Source organism: Liolophura sinensis, chromosome 6, assembly GCF_032854445.1.
Source record: "Liolophura sinensis isolate JHLJ2023 chromosome 6, CUHK_Ljap_v2, whole genome shotgun sequence".
Lineage (NCBI taxonomy): Eukaryota > Metazoa > Mollusca > Polyplacophora > Chitonida > Chitonidae > Liolophura > Liolophura sinensis.
This window is the reverse complement of record NC_088300.1, coordinates 5,120,176-5,140,198: the sequence shown is the minus strand read 5'-3', so window position 1 is coordinate 5,140,198 and position 20,023 is coordinate 5,120,176. Positions and strand designations below refer to the sequence as shown.

At 39.1% G+C, this 20,023-nt stretch overlaps 1 protein-coding gene across 1 annotated transcript in view; it reads right to left on the bottom strand.

Moving 5' to 3' along the window:
* Positions 1-10,903: 10,903 nt before the first annotated feature.
* The window catches only part of LOC135467982 (U3 small nucleolar RNA-associated protein 25 homolog), a 35,638-nt gene continuing 26,518 nt past the window's right edge, over positions 10,904-20,023 (bottom strand). The window contains exons 17-22 of the mRNA XM_064745956.1: positions 17,460-17,542; positions 15,977-16,053; positions 15,582-15,653; positions 14,991-15,115; positions 14,281-14,379; positions 10,904-12,747 (exon numbers count right to left, since the gene is read on the bottom strand). Coding sequence (XP_064602026.1) covers positions 12,498-12,747; positions 14,281-14,379; positions 14,991-15,115; positions 15,582-15,653; positions 15,977-16,053; positions 17,460-17,542 — 706 coding nt within the window. The 3' untranslated portion in view covers positions 10,904-12,497. The remainder of the gene's footprint in view (positions 12,748-14,280; positions 14,380-14,990; positions 15,116-15,581; positions 15,654-15,976; positions 16,054-17,459; positions 17,543-20,023) is intronic.

Sequence of the window (20,023 nt, the reverse complement as noted above, 5' to 3'; positions counted from 1 at the left end):
GTTGAGGCGATACAGTCCGTTGAGGTGAGCTAATATTCTTACCCACTGAGAATCTTTGTTCTCATTTGGATTCGGGTAGAATGCCGTTGATACAAAAGCCTCATTTAAGGGATGGTTTTGTTAAAGCTAACCAATCTGTTTGTTTAACGAAGGTTGATAGAAAGGTTAATTTTTTGTGGACTGTAAGATTGGAGGACATGTTGTCAGACGTGAAATTTGAGGTAAAAGGCTGAAAAGGACGTTGGTCGGTTTTGTACTGGGGCTTTTGTACAGAGGGTTTGATAGTTACGCAAGTCATATGTCCATTGTTTTATGTGGAGAGGTTAAAGTAAGCCAGACATAACAAATACTCGATTGAACACAGTGCGTACGGATGGAACGGATAAGATGTTATATCAGATTGCTACATTTTGTTTGAAGTCTTGATTAATCGTGTTTATTAGACATCTCAGCATCTGTTTGGTGATATCTCGATATCTGTTTGGTGATATCTCGACGTATGTTTGGAGATATGGTCCGATTGTCAGTATCCAGACGCTCAAAGAATTTTGCGGTGAGTGTTTTCAGAGGTTTGTATCCATTGAACATGGTTACTGGGAACACCTGAGATTTTTTAAGTTGTCGATTTGTTGATGTCGTTTGAAGCTATTTACTTTATGAAAGAATAGATTGAAATGGGACCAAATTTGAATATGTTTGTAAGAATGCATGCACAAATATGGACACTACTTTTTGGATTTGAATTTCTGAAACGTCTGAAATCTTTTTTTTTGAATCCTGAAACCTCCGAAAGTAATTCCCCATTCAGTGGCGTTATGTTCGTCGTTTTTGTTTTGTTCGACAAGATTTGACTAGTGTGAAAGGTTTGTTGGAGAATATATCGAGGAGTAATGATGTTTACCTTATAATATTAAGGGAGATTCAGAGATGGAGTATTTGTTTAGATGTTTATTGTCTTAGCTAGATAGTACCTTGTAGTGTGATTTGGATTTCTTGTTGTATATTTTATTTTGAGCATGTTAAAAATTGTAACATTTTTTAAATGTATGAATGCAAAGCGATCTGTCGTACATTTTGTGGTATGACAAACTGACCAGATTTGAAGGGTTTGAAATAGTTTATATAATGTATAAAACCTTATTCTGAATTTTACATTGATCAGCGCAGTTGAGACAGAAGGCAACATAATGCAACAGTTTGCGAGAAAGGCATACAGGATAGATAACAGCTTAAAGTATTCACTTAACAAAATACAGTAACCAATGTTGCAAAGTTGTTTACACTAAAGCAGCGAACAGTTGTTGGACCTAGCACCTCATAACCGGTATTTCTGAAATGTTCACAGTTTTGTTTCTATCGAGCGCATGGTTGATGTTAAATAAACCCCTTTGTTATTAAACCATTTACCATAGTGCCGTCTTCACACAACTGACAGCGTTATTTGTTGTAAACCAGGTATCGAGACCTTGTCTGAATGAATTTTATCTTAGACTTTGTATGTTCAGTAGAGCTGAGCTAGTTATGGAAATATAACGTCATAGCTTTTAAGATAAAGCATCTTTTATCACAGCATAGCAGCATTTCGCTATTAGCTTATCAATACTGTGGTGTTCATTGAGAGTGCTATTATTGGCTTTCGTCTTTGTTTGGCATTTTGCTACATTTATGTCTTCCTTAATCGATCATTTTTTATTTGCTAAGAGTCTTTGTTGGTTGAAATTGCTTTGACGTCACTTATGCACTTCAGAGAAAAGAATGTATAATTAGATAGGAAGAGAAAAAACATTTTCGACTCGCTAGGTCGCCTGGTATTCCTTCATACAATGTTAAGTTATGCAAATGATTTATCGAAAATAGAATTTCCAGAGAATATTTTGGATTACAACGTTTGGTGAATATATTTCCCGAACAGATTTGTATGGTCATGTTATAAATGTGATAAACGTGTCTTACTACTGCCATTTTTGTTTGCGAACAAATGCTATATTATTTTTTGGAATTAACTAATCAGTATGGAGTACTTTCTCTCGTTCAGTGGCGGCTCGGGTCCATGGTAAACTGACAGGTGCTCTCTTGCTAGGCAAGCGTAATACGTCACCAGTTTTCCACTAGACGTCATTGCCATGGCAGGCATGAACAACAGACTGCACAGTTCCAAATCAGGATTACTTTAAGCGGGAATGGTTCCCCGTTGCTATACCATAAGACGTCCGCATATCAGTGTTTTATGATTTTTTTTGTATGAAAATAAATGATTGCTTCATAGCATTGGTCCAGCTTACTTATCTTAGTGTTGTGTTTTGATATAAGCACCCCGCTTATGTGTTCAAATTTTATATTGGTATAAACTCAGCAGATAAAGTGACCATTCAAATGTCTATGACATTGTTACCATATACAGCGTGAATAGTTCAATAATATGCATTCTGCATGTTGAGTTGTCGATTTGTTGATGTCTTAATACAACCTACATGTGGTCTCAAGTTTAGACAACGCGTTATTTAAACGCAGCTTGCGGTGTCAGTGTAAATATATACAGTGTCATAGAGTGGTTTGCATCATTCGAATTTTTCGAAAACTTGTAAACAAGAATATCTTATAGATGATGGTGATTTTTACTGCACGGCGACTCTGTTGTAATAAATGGCTGCCTTTAGACAGAACAATTGGGATGAAAGGAAAGCGGACACTATAGTAATATATAGGCCGAATCGAATGACTCGACGGTGGCTTATTAAGTGCCTTGCAAATGTCATTTGAAATTTTTGTCATGTTTTCTTCGTATTGTAAGACGTCAATCGGAATTTTTTTTGAGGAAAAATATTTCAATCACGATGAAAATTATTTTCAGACGGTGGGCTTTCTTGGCTGGCGATTGGCGAAAAAAAGAAATTCAAATGAAATTGCATGTCACTAATGATCCCCCCTACGTTTTCAGTACAACAATCAGTTTGCTGTTTCACCTACTCTACCGTTTATAAATTTAAATGGAATCTACAGCTGGACTGAAAAATCAATGTGGTGCAGGTGGCAATACATAGAAAAACGGATTTCAGCAGCCCATAAATTCACAAGTTAACCACTCGGTCTGTTTATACATGTGCTGACGAACTTCTGCCTATAGGGCCGATGCAGTAACCGTATATTTCTACATTATTGCTGGGATGGGCCATTCAGAACAATATATGTTCATGTAATGACCGTAAAGTATTGAGTTAAACGTTTCCAAAGCGGATAGTACAGGTCGATGTATGGCTATATGTCTACACACCATACAAATGTCATAAACCTCGGTGTCTTCATATACCGTTGGTTGTCATCAAACGTGACAAAATTTATGTTAAAACATAACTGAACTATCCCTGGAAGCCAGATTATATTAATTTTGATCAAAGATATTGAACTCCACATCTAAGCATTGTTTGAATTGATCCAATATCAGGCCCTGTAGGCCTACATGTATGCACGTACCTCCTGCTAGCCTTGTAATACAGTCGGCGACTTAGACATGCTGTACACTGCAGTACGAGTTCTCTGTAATGGAGCTGGTTTGCGAGACTCAGATCCAAGATCTTTCGCCATAACCGTTCAGTTATGGTACAGGTTCATTCTGTTTACTAAAAAACGAACAATGATATATACCTACGGCTTTGACATTCAGTCACCAGAATGGAGCCGAAAAATATCAAGCTTAAGTTTGTAATGAGTCTGTCACAGAGTAGGTGTCCCAGTAGCCTTGGCTTGTCCGATCCATTTGGTCGGAATTTACTCAAGGCTATTTGTTGGATCAGACCACACACTAAATTGTCTGGGAAACGAAACAAATGTCAGAGCAACTGTGATTTAACTAGCTTATATATGTATGTTGTTTTTCCCAGTTATACGCGTTACATTAACAAGGTGCATTTTTCTGGTAATTACTTTGCACGACCACCCCAACACAGAAGTAATTATGTATTTTTTATTTGACTAATGTTTAAGATTATTTCACCTATGACGACGATCAGGTTTATGGATTAAGGAAATCGGTAGGGATCGAGAGAAAACCTCGACACCTCACCAGAAGCCTGACGTAAGGCACCAGCCGAACCCGGAGCTAAGAGCTGGATTCGAACGTGTGATCCCATTCTTCATGTGATAGTGGACTTTTAAGTGATGGAGGCTCCTGTAAGTATCGGCAACAACGTATCAGACCGGACAAGGGTTGTTATCCTTATCCTCACTTAATATACATTGCGGTACTCTAATAATCCTGATATGGAAATTCGCAGGTCATCGCAAAATATCCAGAAAACTGAGTAATAATAAAGATGACGATTAATGATGAAGTAAGGTACCTTTGCCATCTGATTCAGTGTGTGAGCAACTAACGTTTTCCTTCATGTTATAAAACCTGAAGAGAAAACCTATTATAAACATGAACTTACCGAGGTGCACACGTATACTTCTCTGCTTATATATTCCAGTAAAACACGACTTAAAGATGGTGTTACATTTTCAGGTATAGATTTTACATACCTTGTTAGGTTTGCTGGTTACATATTCGCGCAGGTGTTTTTACGCTTTTGGGTTTCAACCATTTCATGCATTTTTCAACTGTATCAACATTTTCATGCAATTTTACAAATCTTGGTAATACATTTTCGCTTTCGGGTGATGTTATACATTTTCGGGCTTCCCACGCTTCAAACAGATCATTTTTATACACAATGTGGAGGTTTTTGCACGACATTATCAATTTATGTGTTGCATCGTAAAATGGATTATTTGGGATCCATCTATAGTTCCACGTTCATAGTAACTGTCTCATATCATAGACTGCACATCTACATTAACTGATACAATTTTATACTGCACATGGAAAAACATACTTTTATCCCGTAATCCTAACGAGTAACCCATAAGCCCATGTTTTTGCAAATTATTAACTTGTTAAACATTCAACAACAGTTAACAAAAGGAATTACTAATTTCTTTTACCTATTCACAGTTTTTTATTAGCTTGCTGTTACAGGTTATTATCCTACCCTAAATAAAAGCTATAGAATGTGACATTCCTCACTAACAAACAGTGATATTTATTATCTGTCACAGTAGTCGTGGATGGTAACTAAGGGCCTGTAGCCTGAACAATGGTCTCCCGCTTGAACAATAGTCTCCCACTTGAACAATAGTCTCCCACTTGAACAAGGGTCTCCAGCTTGAACAAGGGTCTCCCGCTTGACAAAGGTCTTTCGGTTAAACAAATGGCTCATCTCTTGGACATTACACGTTGATATACAGCTTAGTGAAATATAACCAACTTGATAACATCGTTAACTTAATAAAATAAATACCATGCTATAATCAGCTATGGGAGTGGAATCCAATTTACAGTTATTCACCTCTTCATGGCGCCCAGCGATTACCAGACATCATTTAAACATAAACAGGAGTATTTGAATCATCAAACTAACATGTATAGATCTTTGATTACACGTGGATAGCAGAGTAAGCTATACATTTGCTGTCATGTATTGACGGTAGATCTCCATTTACGCTGTGTCGATCTGAAAACTCAGTAATGTCGCCACATGAAAGGCACAGAAAAATATAGACATGACCTTAATGATACAACCAATAGTTCTCAGATTTCGGGCTGTTTCGTTGTTTCCATGGCGACTGGTTTAGTTGTATAACAGGAGACCAGTCCGGTGTATGGTATATACTAGGCAAATATTCAACCAATAAAGTGATGGCACATGGACCCCACATTACCACAGAGAATTCCTGAGGAATGTTAAATAATTCACCGGGGTACTATATCCTACTGCTGATAGGAAGCCACGACCGGAAACAATTCATCTTTATCTCCTTACAGACGACAGTCATGGTTACACGATGGATCTTTTGTTTATTTCATCTTTTGTATAAATTCCACTTTTCTGTAGATAGATCCAGCTCTCCAAATGTCTGATCGAATGCAGATTGAAGGCTTGTCAAGGTCTTTCGAAATTCTTCACTAGAAACATTGTATCAGAGATTAGCTGTCATGTTTGAATGAAAAAAAATAAAAATAAGAATACAATGTTCAGAAGCTGGTTCCTCTCTGTAGATAGATGCATGCCCATGATGTTTTGCTTGATATTGTACGTCGCCGTGAAAGGCAAATGTAATTAAGCCTTGGCATTATGTATACTTTTCAGGCTCTTGAAGGCAAAATGCGCCTAAGTACCTTTGAGACGCGGAAGGAAACTTATAATGTCTATTACCGATAGAATTTCACCCCAGGGCAGTTCGAGGATGGAACCACATAGGTCCCAAGAGGACTGTTTGTATTTTTACCTCTTTTATCCCCTGTCGGAGATGGTGAAACAGTCTTTGAAGCTCTCCTGGTACTGACCGATCCGATTTCCTGGCAGGCTGGACCAGGCACGCTTCAAGCCAACTCACTGTTTTCCCAGCAACTCTATCACATCGGTTAACAGGCGCTGTGTTTACAGGGGGGCAAGTGGTGTCTGTACGGGGCGACGGTTTCCATACAACTTACCATGAACATAGCAGGCACAAATGGCGTTAACAGTTACTTTAGAGCCCCATATAGTGGCTGTGAGCGCGGAAGATGCAAATCGAATTATGAAAAGCAGTGACTTCGACGAAAACGCGGGTTCTAACTATTGTGTGTGACACGATGTAAAAATGTTAGAGGTTCATTTTGTTATTAGGCGAGAACGTTATATTACACTTTGACAGTTAAACCTTATCAGTTGCCTGGTATCAGTACGCAGGCGTTATCATGAGTGGATCAGCTGCCACCTTTCAAATGAACCTGAATTTGTTAATAACATGTAAATGTTGAATCACTTATCTTTATGGAGTGATGCACCTCATTGCTATACATGTAGCAGTCCATTAGTGAAACCTAACCGATACCGACGATTTCATTCAATGTGCCGATTAATGGTTGCCAGAATACGAATAATTACCAGGACACCTATCCAGGTATCTCTCAGAGTGGACAGACTATAAACGAGCCAAATGGCACATAAGGCCCATAAGGATGTGCACCCCCCCACCCCCTTATACTTCATGAAAATGATTGAACATACAAATACAACTTAAACTTACAGGTCACTTACACCATGCATACCTACATTCATTTTAGCCATAACTTCTTTTTGGTGTATATCCGGTTGGTGTTGGCTCCATGCAGCAATTTGGCTTCGAACATAACACGACAGGTATGTTGTACTGATTTTACATCACCTTGCTCATGTAACTACACAGTAATCTGAGAATTTGACAGTCAGATGAGCGGTTAATTTACAGGAAAATGCTTTGTAACCCCAACTGCCCGCAAATTTTACTGTAAAACACACTTTTGTTACTACAGCATATGAGTTGGTCTACTGCATACATTGTTATCTCAAATAAGGAAAATTTATTTATGAAAAATCACGCTTCAAAGAGGACTGGAGTTGGACATGGTCAGGTTTAGATATTTTTACATAACCGGAAATGGGAGGCGCAAGCTAATAGCCAGTTTCCAACCATCAACATCCAGCAGAAATTACAGTTGTCTAAAAACTACAAAGAGAAGTTTATTTCCAGCCAAATAGCTATGCAGCTATATATTCGCGCGTATTCCATATGATTACGTGGACTAATCCATATGATGTGCATCTCCGGGAGATCTCACTAACGATATCAAACCCTGGTACCGCCGGATGTAGATTACCTTAGATTTCAGGTCGAGTTTGATGTAACGCTATAATAATCTAATCTTTTATCATACATCTGAGCCGTAACCAAACCCAAAAATATCGATAGGTCCGTATTTCATTTTTTTCAAATTACCCTTCCCGTCAGATTATTTTTGTAATCTCCTTGACAGTTGCTGATGGAAAACCTGGCATGTTTAGATTAAGAAAGGAATAGGACGAAGCTTTGTTGATCAGATACAGCTTGTAGGCTAGCCCAGTGTTTGTTCAAAGCTCGTCACTATCCTAGAGATCGAGGTTTGCTGTCGTTTGCTTCCGTTCCTGAGCGACAAGTAACATGACGACATTTCAAGACGAAGTTTAACTGTCATCCATCGCCCATCATCGGATGGGCGTCATATTACACACGTCAATGTGTAGTAAATGTAACCTCTACTTCCACGGTTTAGACGCGGTCAAGGGAGAATCATTATTACAAAAAGTGTTACACCTAAATAAATACTAGTACGTGTATTGACAATATGCAGGTAGATACAAGTACAGTGACTTACTTAAGGTATATAAGGCTGCATATAAATATAGTGCAAGACGTGACTCAGTGTTTCTACTTGGGACAAAACAAGCATGTACCGACCCGTACGAAATACACATATTTATCAAATGGTAAGATTTGATAAATGGCGTATTTTAAACAAGCGCTTTCCCCGATGAAATAAAAACACGCATACTGAGTTACACGCTTAGGCCAGTGGCTCTGCCTCATTGGGCTGTATGTAGGGGTACCCAGTACTCTGTTCATAAATATGGCTCTGCCTCAGTGGGCTGTATGTAGGGTACCCAATACCCTGTTCACGGATGTGTCTCTGCCTCAGTGGGCTAAATGTAGGGTACCCAATACCATGTTCATGGATGTGTCTCTGCCTTAGTGGGCTATATGTAGGGTACCCAATACCTTGTTCATGGATATGGCTTCTCATCAGCGGGCTATCCTATACCCTGTTCATGGGTATGGCTCTTCCTCAGTGGGCTGTATGTAGGGTACCCAATATTATGTTCATGGATATGACTCTGCCTCAGTGGGCTGTATGTAAGGTACCCAATACCATGTGCACGGATATGGCTCTGCCTCTGTGGGCTGTATGTAGGGTACCCAATAGCCTGTTCATGGATATGGCTCTTCCTCAGTGGGCTGTACATAGGGTACCCAATACCCTGTTCATGGATATGGCTCCTCATCAGTGGGCTACCCTGTACCCTGTTCAGGAGTATGGCTCTTCCTCAGTGGGCTATATGTAGGGTACCCAATACCCTGTTCATGGATATGGCTCCTCATCGGTGGGCTACCCTATACCCTGTTCATGGGTATGGCTCTTCCTCAGTGGGCTATATGTAGGGTACCCAATACCCTGTTCATGGATATGGCTCCTCATCAGTGGGCTACCCTATACCCTGTTCATGGGTATGGCTCTTCCTCAGTGGGCTGTATGTAGGGTACCCAATACCATGTTCACGGATATGGCTCTGCCTCAGTGGGCTGTATGTAGGGTACCCAATACCCTGTTCACGGATGTGTCTCTGCCTCAGTGGGCTAAATGTAGGGTACCTAATACCATGTTCATGGATGTGTCTCTGCCTCAGTGGGCTATATGTAGGGTACCCAATACCCTGTTCATGGATATGGCTCCTCATCAGTGGGCTACCCTATACCCTGTTCATGGGTATGGCTCTTCCTCAGTGGGCTGTATGTAGGGTACCCAATACCATGTTCACGGATATGGCTCTGCCTCAGTGGGCTGTATGTAGGGTACCCAATACCCTGTTCACGGATGTGTCTCTGCCTCAGTGGGCTAAATGTAGGGTACCTAATACCATGTTCATGGATGTGTCTCTGCCTCAGTGGGCTAAATGTAGGGTACCTAATACCATGTTCATGGATGTGTCTCTGCCTTAGTGGGCTATATGTAGGGTACCCAATACCTTGTTCATGGATATGGCTTCTCATCAGCGGGCTATCCTATACCCTGTTCATGGGTATGGCTCTTCCTCAGTGGGCTGTATGTAGGGTACCCAATATTATGTTCATGGATATGACTCTGCCTCAGTGGGCTGTATGTAAGGTACCCAATACCATGTGCACGGATATGGCTCTGCCTCTGTGGGCTGTATGTAGGGTACCCAATAGCCTGTTCATGGATATGGCTCTTCCTCAGTGGGCTGTACATAGGGTACCCAATACCCTGTTCATGGATATGGCTCCTCATCAGTGGGCTACCCTGTACCCTGTTCAGGAGTATGGCTCTTCCTCAGTGGGCTATATGTAGGGTACCCAATACCCTGTTCATGGATATGGCTCCTCATCGGTGGGCTACCCTATACCCTGTTCATGGGTATGGCTCTTCCTCAGTGGGCTATATGTAGGGTACCCAATACCCTGTTCATGGATATGGCTCCTCATCAGTGGGCTACCCTATACCCTGTTCATGGGTATGGCTCTTCCTCAGTGGGCTGTATGTAGGGTACCCAATACCATGTTCACGGATATGGCTCTGCCTCAGTGGGCTGTATGTAGGGTACCCAATACTCTATTCATGAACATGGCTCTGCCTCAGTGGGCTCTATGTAGGGTACCCAGTACTCTGTTCACGGATATAGCTCTGCCTCAGTGGGCTGTAAGTAGGGTACCCAATACCAAGTTCATGGTTATGGCTCTGCCTCAGTGGGCTGTATGTAGCGTACCCAATACCATGTTCACGGATATGGCCCTACCTCTGGGCTATGTATAAGGTACCCAATACCATGTTCATGGATATAACTCTTCCTCAGTGGGCTGTACATAGGGTACCCAGTACTCTGTTCATGGATATGGCTCTTCCTCAGTGGGCTGTATGTAGGGTACCCAATACTCTGTTCATGGATATGGCTCTTCCTCAGTGGGTTGTATGTAGGGTACCCAATACCCTGTTCATGGATATGGCTCTTCCTCAGTGGGCTGTACATAGGGTACCCAGTACTCTGTTCATGGATATGACTCTGCCTCAGTGGGTTGTATGTACCCAATACCCTGTTCATGGATATGGCTATGCCTCAGTGGGCTGTACATAGGGTACCCAATACTCTGTTCATTATATGGCTCTTATGGTACTTAGTCAACATTAATTCATACATCAAGATCATAACTTCACTGCTTCTTACATTAACCTCACCTCACAAGTTTATTCACATTATTTAATACTGTACAACTGTAAGTCTACAAATGCCATATACATAGTTTGTACAAGGCTTGACTTCCATGTAGTCTAACCATGATTTTATGTACACATATACACTACTATCCACATCAGTTTGTTGATTTGGCTAGACACTTTTCCTAGAATCACTTAACAAGATATTCAGAAAATCCCACCAGCTCGCCTGATATTATAGCTTGTCAACTAGATAATGGAATCAGAATAAAGATAAAAGTTGTAAAGAGTTGTGGTGGTAAAGACATCTTCGTGGGGAGATCGTGCACAAAATTGAGGCAGAGATCTTTAGTAAATGTTGAGCTATGGTAGCAGAAAAAACTTCATTATAGGGTGTTTGAGTACCAATTCGCTGGAGTGGTCTTTGATATGCAAATCACTTCACATGATTGGCTATCCGTGTACTATGGGTGGCCACTGTAGCCCTCTGATTGGCTGAACAAATACTCAGCTGAAAACAGTCACTGTCAGCGAGGATGATTTAAACATTCCGTCACAGTATAGGAAGGCACATGCATTGGCTAGTGTCATAGGCTCCTAGTACTAATACAAATGTGGAAAGCTTTCTACAGATACTGTGTATACCAGATAAATTGGCAAACACCAAGGCTAATTCTTACACTCCACAAATACATAAGAAACTGTAGCCCTACAAGAAAGGTGTGTAGAAATCCGTGTTTACAGAACAGAATGAAGTCAACCTGGATGGAAAATGGTAAAATCGCCAGAGGAACCCAATACATTTCTTGTTCTCCTACACGTAAGTAGGCATGTGCATAAAAATTGTCGCCCTACGTGAAACTTCTCTTGATTACAAAAATGGTAAATCTGGCAAAGTCCATAAACCTCATCAGCAAAAAAGTCACAGAAACCCTGTATACAAGAAATTGTTGCTCAGCATGGAGGCTTAATTTCTAGAGAATGTGTTTACTACAGAAAACAAAAAGTTTATATAACTGGTAAATTTTTGAATTGAAAGTCTATCAATTAAAATCATTAAAAAACATTCATGAAGCCTGTAAAACTAAAACCAATAGAAAAATTCAACCTTCCATCAGTTGGCCGTCTGTAGATATACACCGTTGAAAATAAATATGAAAAAATAAACAAACAAAACATAACTTTCTATCGCTGTATGTTGGAGATCCATGTATGATTGCCATTATACAGAAGCTAACAAAAAAAGCTTAACTTATCATACAAGAGCTTGTCATAACAAAATACACAAGAGCTAAAAAAAAAGCTTTAAAGTATGTCAATTTACACACCATACATTAGACTAGGGAGCTGAACAAAAAAGCTTAACCTTCAATCAATGAATGAGATACCATTATACATGTACAGGAGCAAAAAGAAGACGCTTAACCTTCAGTCCATGTATGACAGCCCATTATACAGGAACTGAAAAAAAAAAAAGCCTAACTCGACACCGACGACACCAAACCACCGCAACATTCCCCGCTCTCACAATACCTCGCCTGTATGAAGCAAAGTAAAAAAACCTGAACATCTGGTTGGGATCCATTTTTAATTGTTTTAAACTGTAGAGCCTGGGTTAGCTGTTGTCTCCAGTGACAAACATATGCACAGCTTTCTCTGTATTCAGCATATGTGAAGCTCTCTCTGCTCCCACGACTGCAGCTAGTTTCTGCGCCTCGTACTTAGAGTACAGAATGGTACAACTGAGATTGTCAATCTCAACCTTCATGCTGGGGTCCCTCATCATGTTGCACATCTCACTGTAGAAATGGGCATACTGGGGCAGGGCGTAAAAGATCATGTGCTTTATTCCTCGTAATTTGAATCTGTAGATAAATAATAAAAAACATTTGCACTCATGTATCTAATACCGACCGCTACCCTCAATATAACGACACTGATATGTTACTGTTACGTTCAATGTAATGGCACTGAAATGAAAGTTACCCCTGTGGCTGTTAACCTTGATGTAATGACACTGATATGTTACTGTTACCTTCAATGTAATGACACTGATATGTGACCGTTACCTCGATGTAATGACACTGATATGTTACTGTTGCCTTCAATGTAATGACACTGATATGTGACTGTTACCCTCTATGTAACTACACTGATGTGTGGATGTTACCTCGATGTAATGACACTGATATGTGACGGTTACCCTCCATGTAATGACACTGATGTGTGGTCATTACACTTGATGTAATGACAATGATACGTGACCATTACCCTCAATGTAATGACACTGACATGTGACCGTTACCCTTGATGTAATGAGACTATGTAGCCATTACCCTCGATGTAATGACACTGAGATTTACTGTTACCTTCAATGTAATGACAGTGATATGTGACTGTTACCTTGATGTAATGACAGTGATATGTGACCGTTACCCTCAATGTAACTACACTGATATGTGGTTGTTACCTTTGATGTAATGACACTGATATGTGATCGTAACCCTTGATGTAATGACACTGACATGTGACCATTACCCTTGATGTAATGAGACTGTGGCCATTACCCTCGATGTAATGACACTGATATGTGGTTGTTACCTTTGATGTAATGACACTGATATGTGACCGTAACCCTTGATGTAATGACACTGACATGTGACCATTACCCTTGATGTAATGAGACTGTGGCCATTACCCTCGATGTAATGACACTGATATGTGGTTGTTACCTTTGATGTAATGACACTGATATATGACCGTTACCCTAACTCTTAATGTAATGACACTGATATGTGACCATTACCCTTGATGTAATGACACTGATATGTGGTTGTTACCTTTGGTGTAATGACACTGATATGTGACCGTTACCCTAACCCTTGATGTAATGACACTGATATGTGGCCATTACTGTCGATGTAATGACACTGATATGTGGCCATTACCATTGATGTAATGACACTGATATGTGGCCGTTACCATTGATGTAATGACACTGATACGTGACCGTTACCATTGATGTAATGACAATGATATGTGACCGCTACCACTGATGTAATGACAATGATATGTGACCGCTACCACTGATGTAATGACACTGATATGTGGGCGTTACCCTCGATGTAGCGACAATGATATGGTGTAATCCCTGCTGGGTAATTCAAAGTAAAGCACAGCATGAGGCGGCCGTTTTTCGGAGTGGCTGTTGGTCAAGCTTAGCCAGGGTGCACCTGTATGTAAACCACTGCTCTGAGATGTTCCATCTCACCTGGGAAACCTTAGCTACATGTACACAGAAAAAAAACACTATGATAAAAAATGTAACAGAGAAATACAAAAGAATACTTACAAAGAAATGGGCTATCATGAACAACAGATGTTAATGTGTAACTTACCTTCTGTAGAAGTGAATTCTTTCCGTGTACAGCATGAAGTGAGTTTTTCCATGGAAGAAAGTATTTCTGGACTTGGAGATCACCTTGTTGTTGGAGTACCTTTTAGAGAAGACCACAAACAACTGTTAATTATTCTTTTCATTTTTTCTAGTTTCCTGAATTTACCCTATCTATCAACAGATGGTCCCAGCAATTAAGTACTTCGTGAGTGCCACTACTCCCAATGGCAGATTAGAAGGCCACATGTCAGGATTGATATGTTTCTTCACTTGAGTGAAGTATTTGCATACCAGTCTGAATGGCAATAAATACATGTTGTGGTTTGACTACAACCATTATATACCCCACTAAACAGACACGTAGGCATCTAAAGAAATGTATCTCAAACAATGTGTATGAAACACTTATTACCTCTGCCAAAGGAGCCTACATTTACGTTTTTGCCATTGTTTATCTGTATAACAGAAAGACTTTGAATGAAATTTGATGCACAGCTTCACCTTGGACTAGGGACTGAACCAATAAATTCTGATGGTCATCCAGCTCTGTATCCCAATATAGGAATTTCAGCATGGCAAAATGTGAGTATTGACTTGTTTTCTGCAATGACTTGCACATCTAAATGATGTGATGGAAATTTCCACTCTTATTTTCCATATGTATTCTCATACACACTGTTATTGTGTAGTTAAGTGAACCACATTACTCACTCGCATATGCTGACAAAATCTACATCCTCCTTGACAAAGTAATTCCTCACACGAACATAATCAAAGTAGGATGGAATGAAGACGAGTGTTTGGGACATGACTGGGTCTTTATGGTGAGGCAAAACCTAGGGACAAGAAGCACACAACTAATATTCATATATTCCAATAAAACAAAAATAACCCCCCCCCCAAAAATAAGACACGATCATGATTCATGGAGAAAAAGAACCCAGTGTTTTGAATGTGTTTACTATTGGTACATGGTCAGTTAGCTCAGCTAAGTATTTAGCTAACACACTTGGAAAGCTTGGAGTAAACCGTCACCAGGCACCAGGTACTGCACCTGACAAATCTCCTGACTTAAAACCCGCAGCTGGGCAAGCGAGAGCTGCATTCAAACATGCGATCCCTTGATGACTGTAGCCAGCCGGTGCTTAAACTGTCCATTAACCACCTGAGAAAACTCATCATACTGGATGTTCATTTCACGCAATTTCATAAATTGTATTAATAAAAAGCTCATGTATGAAAAAGACATGTATAAGTAAAATTGGATTCACTCACAAACTGAAATATAATTCAAATACTTACCTTCTTTAAAAAGAATTTAAACCTTGCATCTGGCAAATCTGTAAACCTTGAGCAGTCGATTCTCTGAAAAACCTGAAAATCAAGCAGTTTGAAGTTTCTTAACACATACAGTTGGTTAATGATTAAGTAAAACTCATTACAGCAGTGAACATTTTGAAAAATACATTCTTGTCAAAGCTCAGAAATCATGCATGACTATTTATTTATTTATTTGATTGGTTTTTTACTATGTACTCAAGAATATTTCACTTACATGACGGCGGCCAGCATTATGATGGGAGGAAACAGGGCTCTGGGGAAGAGTGCACGGCTAGCTGACCATCAGGCCAGTTTATACCAAGCTACATTTGGGAGTTACTTCCATCTTATAACGATGAACAAACACACAATCATACCTGAGGCAGCTGAACAATGATCTGGCATATTGTTCCTGTGATGCTGGACTTGGAAACACAAACCTTCCCCCCAAAATCTGATGATACTGTTAAGAACAATACTGTTTCATCAGGACAATGGTGATACTGTTGATAAAACACTTTCCTTCAAGTTTCATACAGATCCTGCGATCAAGGTACTCATAACATCTCATTTAGATATAATAACTTCATCTAAACAAAACAACATAATCTCATCCAAATACAACCTTATCTCATCCACATACAACCTTATCTTATCCAAATACCACCTTGTCTTATCCAAATATGACAACCTCATCTCAACTACATAAAATATGGTTGTGGGTTTTATCTGGGTTCTGTCTGACTTTCTCCCACAATAATGTTGGCTACCTTCATGTAAGTGAATGTATTTTTGAGTTCAGCATAAAGCACCAATCAACTAAACAAACAAATCTAGACAAAATAAACTCATCTCGGATAAAACAAAAGATCTCATCAAAATTTCACAACACCAAGATTCAACAATCTCATCTCATCCATATACACTGACCTCATTTCATTCACACAACCACATTTCATCCAATATAACATCATTCATCCCACACAACCATCTCTCATCTAGATATATAACAACCTTTTCTCAATCAAATGCAACCTCATATCATCCATACTTAACAACCACATTTCATCCCATGTATTCACCTCATCTCATCCAATATGACGTTAAACCCCAAGATTTCATTCATTCATCTCCTCCGGATATATAACAACCTCATCTCATCCAGATATATACCCTCATCTCATCCAGACATATGACCTTATCTCATCCAGATAAATAACAGCCTCATTTTATCCCAATAAAGAGCAACCTAATCTCATCCAGATATATAACAGCCTCATCTCATCCAGATATATAACAACCTAATCTCATCCAGATATATAACAACCTCATCTCATCCAGATATATAACAAACTCACCTCATCCAGATATATAACAAACTCACCTCATCCAGATATATAACAACCTCACCTCATCTAGATAAATAACAGCCTCATCTCATCCAGATTTATAACAACCTTATTTCATCTCCATAAATAGCAACCTCATCTCATCCAGATATATAACAACCTCATCTCATCCAGATATATAACAACCTCATTTCATCCCAATAAATAGCAACCTCATCTCATCCAGATTTATAACAACCTCACCTCATCCAGATAAATAACAACCTCATCTCATCCAGATATATAACAACCTCATCTCATCCAGATATATAACAACCTCACCTCAACCAGATAAATAACAGCCTCATCTCATCCAGATAATCATACAAGAACGATATCGGCAAGCAGATGGATATGTAAACCAGCAAATAAAACCAAACTACTGATCCACTCATCTGAAAGACACTAAATTTCTCTCTAATACTTTCACTACTATTGGTCATTATTTGTCATGAAGTCTTAAAAAGGATACTTTGACAGTTTTTGTTCACAATGGAGTTCAATTCAGGACACACCAAACTGCTGAATACCAAAGTCTGCCTATAAAACTTGGCCCTGAAAAATAAGTAAGTGTTTATTATCAAGCATTTCACTTTACACTGTGGCTTAATTCTAGTGTTGAGGAGAAAGGCAGAACTCAAGAAAAAAACAGTCAACCATGCCAACTAGCAGCCTGGCCACCACAAAATAGAGAAATTATAAAAATACTGGCAAGTATTAAATCACTGGATAAGACACAAATTACAACTTGGTTTTAATGCATCATAATACAAATACATGAAAACATGAGAAGACTGGATGCATCACACCTTTATTACAAAACACCTGTGTATTTGTGAGTATCAGAAATGATAAGGGAATAGCACAGTATGCCAAAATTTGTTTATGACTTGACAGAGCTTTACATACAAACTATTCTACACGGAAGTCTACAGTCACCAGAGTTGTTCCCCTTTAAGGGAGCGTAGCCAAATATCGTTTGTAAACCAATCGTTCGCGATCTGAAAATTTCGCGTTTGATCAATTTTGAAACAGATCGAGAGGCCTTCCTCACCTCGTGATCTGTCCATGATTGGTGTAAACAGGATTCTGAATAAGCCTGTAAGATCTCGGGCCATGTGCGAGATCGCTGTCGTCACGAGCAAAGAAAGAAGAAAGTAGTTCCACACGTCGACCCGGAGACATGACGAAAGCAAATCTTAACAGTAATGGCAGGATACTGATATTGGTGACCGTGTCCCGTTGATTCGGTTACAAAAACTAATAAAAGTTGTTTGCGAAAATTACACAACGCGTTTTTCTTTTATATTTCAGAAAATGTGCGGGTACTGCTAGACCGAATAGAGACGAATGCGTAGGATACTATAAATTCTGAGTCAAATTGAAAGTAGGCATATGAGAGCACTTCTGCCAGTATACATTTAAATAATCTTCTTGCTGAAACAACGGCTACATAAAATAATCTCTGCATAAAAACCAAACGTGTTTCGGGACTGTATAAATCTTTATACAGACAGATAAGAGAGACAATTTTTCTTGATAGAGTTATCTTCCATGACCTAATGTTTTTCCAGAGATTCATCATTATTTTATTTTGCTTTGCACTCGGGAAGTCGTGCAAGAGCAACATACACTTGCATATTCCAGCTGCAGTCAGTGGATGGGAACAGCTAGGTAATCCATTCAGAATTCAGAAAGTCACTCTGAACTTTGAATGATACGACTTGGTGTCTAAAATTAATATAATACAAAGTATTACCTGAAATGTTCAATTTATTTGCTCTTAACAGCAAACTGCTCTTTTAGATGTGCCTTCTACTGGTACATTATGTGAGCGAGTTCATTTCAGTAACTTATGACACCTGCTGATCATCAGATCACAGGCGTGTCAAAACTTAATTTCCAGATGTTAATCCTCTCTATGAGCACTTGTCACTGATGTTGTATATATTTAACTCCATGTAGGTATATACCTTCCAAGAAGATGACTACAACCCTAACCCTGAGTAATAACATGACTGCGGTAAAATGTAGCAACAAGGCGTGACACTTCATCCAGGAGAATTCCACTAACCTTGGTGAGAAAAAGACCAAGAAACGTTTATTTTTATTACAAGGAATATATGAGATGGCAATCCCAGTTTCAACTCACACAAACTGAATAATATTTTTCTTTATTACTGATGCACATAATCTTCATGGTATACTCCTTTTAGCCCACATACTTTATATTTTTGAAAAATCCCGCGCTAATATCAACATATGCACTGGTGTCTCTTTTACCTAAATTAAGCAGGCTGTGACGAAAGTCTCACTGATTATTTATACATTTTAATATTCAACAAAAAATATACTTTTTTACAAAATTTTTCAAATACTCTCAATTTATAATTCAATCAATGCTACAACTACTAACATATACCAGTAAATACTGTAAAAACAAGATAAAAATTAAAGATACGTCCAGTTAGGTACTGGAAGTCCGCCATAAGGTAAACACACGACCCATATTTATTTTATTTTATCATAAAGAATATAGCATAAAGTCCTTCAGAATTTCAGTTAAACCAATACATTTTGCCTCATTACTGATTCACAATCTGCATGACTGGAGGCAAACAGCAAACAAACAATTACGACTGGGAATTTGCCATTTCATCGTCAGCCACCATATTCATGGCCAACTGTAAGATCTCGGAATATACAGCAAAGCATGTACAAAGATCACGTGTATTTACAATTTATCATATACCTATGATGTGTTACCCGCCTGATACAGAGCCCCCTGATATTTTTTCGTATCACCATCCTATGAACATTTTGCATGCGCGGAACTACTTTCGCACCAAGTGACCTTTCCCTGGGAAAGCCCTGCGGTCCTCAACGGGGATTGCCACTTACACGAATATGCGATTTATTCTCCCTAAAATTAAGACCCAGTAAAACTAATAAAATTTTTTCTATACTGTCTATGTGCCAACATTATGGGCAAAAAGGTTATAATCAAATATTTTCATCATTTTTTTGTGTCGTCTG